Below are 7,802 nucleotides of genomic sequence, written 5' to 3' on the forward strand. Positions count from 1 at the left end.
AGTATTCTTGGGCTTCCCCTGTGGCTCAGCTGGTAAAGAATCTGCCTGCCATGTGGGAGACCTGGGTTTGATCCCTGTGTTGGGAAGATCCCCTGGAGAAGGGAAAGGCTACCCATTCCAGTATTCTGGCCTGGAGAATTCCATGGACTGTATAGTCCACAGTGTAGCAAAGAGTTGGACACGACTGAGTGACTTTCACCTTCTTTCACATGTTTTTTATGACTAGCACATCAGTTTCCACCTGCAGACAAACAATATAACATTTGTCATATTTGAAGGTTGCACCAAAGGAAGGTGGCTGCCCCAGTCACAGGTTTCAGTACAGACAGAAGATGCTTGGGAAGCACTGTGTACTTGCTGCACAGAAGTAGACAGCTGAGTCTCCAGCTTCAGTGGTTGCGATGTGCAGGGAGAGATGTTTGGCTGTCTTATTCAATAAAACAGTCAGTCTCTGGTCTTCCTCTTTGGCCTTATTTGAACGAATAGCTATAAGGAGCTGGGGACCTTTTCCAGGTTCTTGCTTATACCAAGGGAAATACTCTGAGTTACCATCTGTATAAGTGCAGGTGATAACAGAGCTGTTTCCCTCCTGGACACTCAAGGTAGGACTCTGCTCCACCTTGTTTCCAAGGCTGACACCTATGGAGAAAGTAGAAGTCAGAGAAAGGTTGTTAGATTACTTAGCTCTAGAGTTTACTTTCCCTTTTCTACAATAACTAGAAGAAACCTGAATAAAGCCAGTCTTGGCATGTAAAGAATATCTACTAATACACTCTATTTCCCTTAAACCCTCAACTCACAGTCCAGCTGCAGCCACAAAAATGTGATTAAAGCTCCAATGGGTATCTTCATTATTTTTCCTATTTAGAATCAAGTGTGGACCTGCAGTCTCTGGCCAGGAGAGCTGCTTCTGTTAACAAGTGATCCCTTCTTTTCTCTAGTGGTTTCTTTCATTGTCTACCCAGCCAATAAGAAAAAGGCTCTGCTTCTGCCCCAAGCCTACCTATCCATTCAGAACCCACTCAATGAACCCTCCACATGTTCTGATCAGCAGAGGTGCACCACCATCTGGTGGTCACATCTCTACCTACTGAACTCTCTGGTTAAATGTCTGTCTCATACCTGTGCCTATGAGGGACTCTGATGCATAAAAACAGCAAAGGTCACAAATTATGTCTTAGATTGAAAATTTAAATGCACAGTAAGAATGTAGAGATTAAGATTTACACCTCTGCACACAACAGAGTCATTTTTAGTAAGTTAGAAGGAGGTAGATGCTGTTGCTCTTTATCCAATGATGGGCCTGATATTAGTTTTGAAATTAGAAAAGCACCATGATTCATTCTTAAACATAAAAATATAAAACTTTCCTTTTCAGCCTGTATACCATGCTCTTTTGTCTACTATGGGTAGAAAATCTTTCTAAAAGGAACATGTAAGCCAAAGAAGAGTATAAGAGAAAAAAGATCATTTGATATTCCGAATGCCTATTATCTTAGATTGTGTTCCTCTAAGCCGGTCTTGCCTGTTAACTGTGACTGTAGTTAACAATACTGTACTTTTCATTTGAAAGTTACTCGGAGTGCAGACCTTAAATAACTCACCATAATAACAACAAGACAAAAACCCTGGTAATTATGTGCAGTGAAAGATGTGTTCACTAACCTTATCAGTGTTATCACTTCAAAATATATACATGTATCAAATCATTATATTAGACACCTCAAACTCACACATATCTTTTTTTTTTAATTTTATTTTATTTTTAAACCTGAAACACTGTATTAGTTTTGCCAAACATCAAAACGAATCAGCCACAGGTATACATGTGCTCCCCATCCTGAACCCTCCTCCCTCCTCCCTCCCCACACCATCCCTCTGGGTCATCCCAGTGCACCAGCCCCAAGCATCCAGTATCATGCATCGAACCTGGACTGGCAACTCGTTTCAAACTCACACATATCTTAAAAGCAGTGAATGACTCAGCCTTAGTGGAATTTCTTCCAGAGTATGAGTATGAGTCAATTCTACTGGCATGCTTCTGCTGCCTTGGCCATCGCTGGCTCAGAGTCTATATTCTATTATTTTTCTTCCAAACTCCACTACAATGTTGTTTCCCCAAGTCACTGACAGTGACATTTCCCCAATAAAATGTTCTTTCCCCAAGACATTTCCCCTTAACTTCTGTGAGCTTCCAGAATTATCTTCCTCTGCCAAAACCACTTTGATTACTTAGAATTTTCTGGTTACCTCTATGAGAATAAATCCAAGAAAGTCTCAATATTGCCTGTGTCTTCTAGAGAAATAATGCAAATATAAGATTGACCCTAAAGAACCTGTCATAAGAAATGGTCCCTGGGCAACCAAGACTACCTCATTTCCAGAGGTAGAAGCCCCTCTCCTGTGATTTGGATTCTCTGGTCCTGTGGATTACAAAGAATAAATTAACCTCTGTTCCATATCTCATACCTTTAAAAACTTACACAGCTATGGTGAAGAATATCTACTCTCTATATAAATATGTATATTTATTAAAATGTGCAGGTTTTATGTGTGTTAAACTTCTTGCATTGCAAGCAGATTATTTACCATCTGAACCACCAGGGAAGCCCAGGTAATACACAAAGTTTGGAACAACTTTTTATGTGATGTTCTTAATTCATCAAAGACTAACTTCCACTTTTCTTCTGGATTTAGAAAGCAATTATTGCTTGTTATAAATTCCCTGGTGGCTCAAACAGTAAAGAATCCGCCTGCAATGCGGGAGACCGGAGTTTGATCCCTGGGTCAGGAAGATCCCCTGGAGAAGGGAATGGCAAGCCACTCTAGTATTCTTGCCTGGAAAAATCCCATGAACAGAGGAACCTGGCAGGCTACAGTCCATGGGGTCGCAGAGTCAGACATGACTGAGTGACTAACACTACTATAAAGAATTGTGGAGAGCACTGGTGTTCTTTACTTATAAGTAATCCCACTCAGGCCTCCTATTTCAATGCCCGCCACAAACCTTTAACCCACACATACACAGGCACTCGCAAGAGCAACACCATCTTTCTCAACTATTCAAAGATAACTTGTCCTTCTTTTTTAAACTCTTCCACAGCACACATTGTGACACCTCTCACACTAAACCTAGGTTTCTTCTTCGTCTAGTCTGTAACACAAGCTTTAATTCTTCCTTACACTTCTCACCTTCTGAAATTTTATTGACATCACTATGTGCTGTGATCTCCTTATCTATTCTTTTTGTGATTGCAGGTTTATACCCTTTCTGATTTCTTTACTATCTTAGAGATAAGTGTGTATTATTAATCTACTATGTTTATACAAATTTCAGAGAAAACATTTTATTGCACAACATTTTGTATTGTTTTAAGTATACTTTGACCAAACCTAGGTCTCCCGCATTGCAGGCAGATGCTTTATCCTCTGAGCCACCAGGGAAGGGTTATGTTTATACAAATTTCAGAGAAAACATTTTATTGCACAACATTTTGTATTGTTTAAAGTATACTTTGACATGCATTTTATTTATAAAATTTTTAAAATAAAATTCACATTTAAACCAATCTAATAAAAAATTAACTAGATATAAGCCAACAATGCATAACTAATATATACTAGATTTAAATCAACAGTGCATAACAAAAATATATTAATGTTATGACTATAGCTCATTCATAAAGCCTACAAATACAGCCTTTGAAAAAAGTAGAAGAAAATTTCCATGAAGGTTGAAGAATGAAGTAAACAAAAATATTTTAGAAGCAGCAGGCATTTCAAGGTCAATAACATTTTTAATCATTCTTACCATAATAGCCACTGCAGAACCAGAAAACATATGTTGTTTACTTCTGTGCTTAAAACTTTCTTCCAGGCAACAAAAGTACTCTAGTGTGCCAATAAACAGATGTTAGTAAATAGGATTGCACCAATATTTGAAAAGACCAGCACTATATTTTCAGTGCAATACAGAGATTGATTGCTCTATTATTCTTTTTAATATACTATCTTCTCTTACTTCCTTATCTTTCACAATTTCAAGATTATTACAAAATACTCAATATTTTGCAAAGCTCTATAAGGGAAAATCTGAAAAAGAATACATATACTATGTATATAACATATTATACTCATGTCCATAACAATTACTTTGCTGTACACCTGACACTAACACAACACTGTATATCAACTATACTTCAATTTAAAATTAAAAGTTTTTTAAAAGTCATGGTTTTTGGAGACTGTAGCTCTGCTAACACTCCTCCTGCATGCTTCGTCAGGAAGACACTATGCAAATGACACCTTCTCTGGTGCACTCTGGCTCAGTATATTGTATACAGTATAAAGTATATTGTATACTAAAAATATAATAAAACTCGGTAAAGCAAAACCCATCAAGTTTGCCTGAAACAACCTGCGGGGCATGGATTTTGACTGCAAGGATGAGCAAGGGACTATTGCATTGTTTATGTGGTTTAACCTTGAAATTACTTTGGTCTTTGTTAAGGAACCATTGGTGTCAGACAGTATTTAGCTTCACTAATAAGAGGTTGGGTAAAGGGAAAGTTCCCCAGTGATGCAGTGGTAAAGAATCCACCTGCAATGCAGCAGACCCAGGTTAGATCTCTGGGTCAGGAAGATACCCTGGAGGAAGGCATGGCAACCCACTCCAGTATTCTTGCCTGAAGAATTCCATGAACAGAGGAGCCTGGAGGGCTACAGTCCATGGGGTCCCAAAGAGTCGGACATGACTGAAGTGACTGAGTACTCACACAAGGGAAATGTTTACTTCCTGTTCTTATGCTCTAGACATTGGTATGATTTTTGTATCAACCAGAAACTGAGCGACAAACCACCATAAACTCTGCTGGGACCAGAGGGGATCAGAGACACTCAGCATCCAGGCCCCATTGCTGCTCAGAGTTTGTGCTCAGCTCCCCCTGCAGTTTCTGTCATTGTGTCTCTCAGAGCACAGTAGTACACAGCTGAGTCTGACTCTTGGACTGAGTCTTTCTCCAAGTGGAAGGAGGTAGTTTCTGTATTATATGTGGCTTCAAAACCTTTATTGGTTCCTTTGTCATTGGCCTTCATGGCTTTAAGGAGGAGCTCTGGACCTTCTCCAGGATACTGGACATACCAGAAAAGATTAGGGTACCCAGAGATTGAATAAGTGCAGTTTATAGTCACAGAAGTCCCTTCTGAACGACTCACTTGGCCATCCATCTGGGTCACTGAGTTTCCATGGGTTTGTCCTGGGCAAATTATAAAAAAAAAATTCTGTGTCACCTTGGGCATATTTTTCTAGGATAAAATTATGGCTAAAGATTTTGCTGACATATTAGAAGGAAGAATCCATGTTTTAAGAGGCATTTTACTTACCCAGCATTAGCAGTATCACAGTCACTAAGCCTGGAGAAGAGCTCATCTCTGGAGTGTCACCTGAATGAAGTTCTTGACTTTTAAGAGGAAGAAAGGTTGAAATCACAGTGAAGTGACAAATCGAAGCCTGCATTTCACACAGGAAATGTGTTGGTGTCAAGAAGCTGCACCCTGTCGTGGACAGAGAGAGGAATGGGATGTGTGTAACCTAGTCTCCCAAACATGTTCTCATCCCCAGCTTTATTTTTGAGACATATACCAGTCTTCGGGGCTTCCCTTGTAGCTCAGTCTGTAAAAATCCTCCTGTAGTGCAGGAGACCCGGGTTTGAACCCTGGGTTGGGAAGATCCCAACCCATTTTTTTGGAGAAGGAAATGGCACCCCATTCCAGTATCCTTGCCTGGAAAATGTCACGGACAGAGGAGCCTGGTGGGCAGCAGTCCATGGGGTCGCAAAGAGTTGGGCACAACTGAGCGACTAACACTAACACTATACCAGTCTTCAGATGGCACTTGGAAATCTGAACAAGTTGCTCTAACCTCTTAGGCCTATTTTGTTGTTAGGCCTCTACCTGACAGAAGTCCTTTAACAGAACATCCCTAGGGTATGTCTGTAACTGAAAAGATACCAATTTCCTTGAGCATGTTAAAACAGTCCTTTACATCGTCATGTATTCCATGTGAGCTAGTCGTAATTCATCAAATACCAGAAAAGCATTTGGGGTTGAACTTAGAAGAGGTAATAAAAAACCAAGTCATTACCGAGTGATTCTTTACTTTTTGACACTGTACCCTAATATGTAGAGCAGTCAACTGAGATTTATTACATCACAAAATATCTGTCCAATTAAACAAAAATGATGAATAAACAATCTTTGAGGAATCACTACTTTTTGAAATGCACTGTTTCCTTGGTTAGTTGGTTTAGTCACTAAGTCTTGTCCAACTCTTGCAACCACATGGACAGTAGCCTGCAAGGCTCCTCTGCCCATGGGACTCTCAGGCAAGAATACTGGAGTGGTTTGCCATTTCCTTCTCCAGGGGCTCTTCCTGACCCAGGAATCAAACCCGGATCTCCTGCTTTATAGGCAGATTCTTTACCAACTGAGCTATGAGGGACTAATCCTAAATTATACCAATTGTAAGGAATTCTATCTTTTAATAAAATCTTTTAAGGAGGAAAAGTCACATATCTTACTAATAGTCATGTATTCCTGAATATAAAAATCATTTGAAAATGAAAATATGAATCCTAGTCAGAAAGAAACACCATAAATTGAATTTATGAAATTCTACTTGATGTTCTGATATGAATATCTTATTGTCTCACAGTTTCAAGCTGGCTAAGTATTAGTCATTTAGTCCTGTCTGATTCTTTGTGACCCTATTGACTGTAGCCTGTCAGGCTCCTCTGTCCATGGAATTCTCCAGGTGAGAATACCAGAGTGGGTTGCCATTCCCTTCTGCAGGGGATCTTTCCAACCCAGGGATCGAACCTGTGTCTCCCTCATTGCAGGCAGATTCTTTACTGTCTGAGCAACAAATACTAATCTTACTAAATCCTACTAATAATACACTCAGTAGATATCTAATCTCAAGTACACTTTTGATTACTTAATGTAATAAGTAATAAGCAAAATGTAATACCAACATTTTGATGCCAAACTTTAACCAAACAAATTTCCTCCACCATGTCTGGAACCCTAAAGATGTGAATTTCTGTCAAAAGCCTGGAACTTGGGTTAGGACTGTTCTTTCTCAGCTTTTCAAATTGTTTAAGACCTATAAATTGATATTTATACAACAGCTGATGATAGAATCAATATGTGCATGATTTAAAATTACAGATTCCGGATGCACCACTAATTTCATGAATCATTTTTTCCAGAATTGAGACTTGTGAATTTGTAATTTTGAAAGCTCCCTAGGAGGTTTAGTTGAAAACAGTCCAACAAAATTTCATTTGTGATCAATGTCTAGACAAAGATAGTTGCCAAGGTTCAGGGAGAAAGCTGTGGGCTCAGAATGGGAAAATGTTTCCATGACTACACTATGCTAAGTCACTTCAGTTGGGTCGGACTCTTTGTGACCGTATAGACTGTAGCCCACCAGGCTCCTCTGTCTATGGGATCCTCCAGGCAAGAATACTGGAGTGCATTGCCATATCCTCCTCCAGAGGATCTTTCTGACCCAGGGACTGACTCTCAGGTTGGTTCTTTACCACTAGCGCCACCTGGGAAGCCTATGACTATACAAGTTGTGTTAAATGATTCTTCTCTGTGAAGTACCAGCAGCAAAAAGAAGTCTTCTTTAGCTCACTTTTTTTTTAGCTGGCTTTTTATGAATGTTCATTTTATTAAAAAAAAAAAAAGAAAGAAAGAAACCAAAAAACCCTGAGGGCTATCATGATAAAGTTCTGGAG

General features: G+C 39.4%; 1 gene segment (V, D, J or C); it reads right to left on the minus strand.

Annotated features, from left to right (window-relative positions):
- Positions 1-316: 316 nt before the first annotated feature.
- LOC129622023 (T cell receptor alpha variable 13-1-like) lies at positions 317-3,050 on the minus strand. The segment is given in 2 exon segments: positions 317-639; positions 3,008-3,050. Coding segments are annotated over 2 exon segments (366 nt in total).
- Between the last annotated feature and the right edge of the window lie 4,752 nt (positions 3,051-7,802).

The sequence above is a fragment of the Bubalus kerabau genome, chromosome 10, assembly GCF_029407905.1.
Source record: "Bubalus kerabau isolate K-KA32 ecotype Philippines breed swamp buffalo chromosome 10, PCC_UOA_SB_1v2, whole genome shotgun sequence".
Classification (NCBI taxonomy): Eukaryota; Metazoa; Chordata; class Mammalia; order Artiodactyla; family Bovidae; genus Bubalus; species Bubalus kerabau.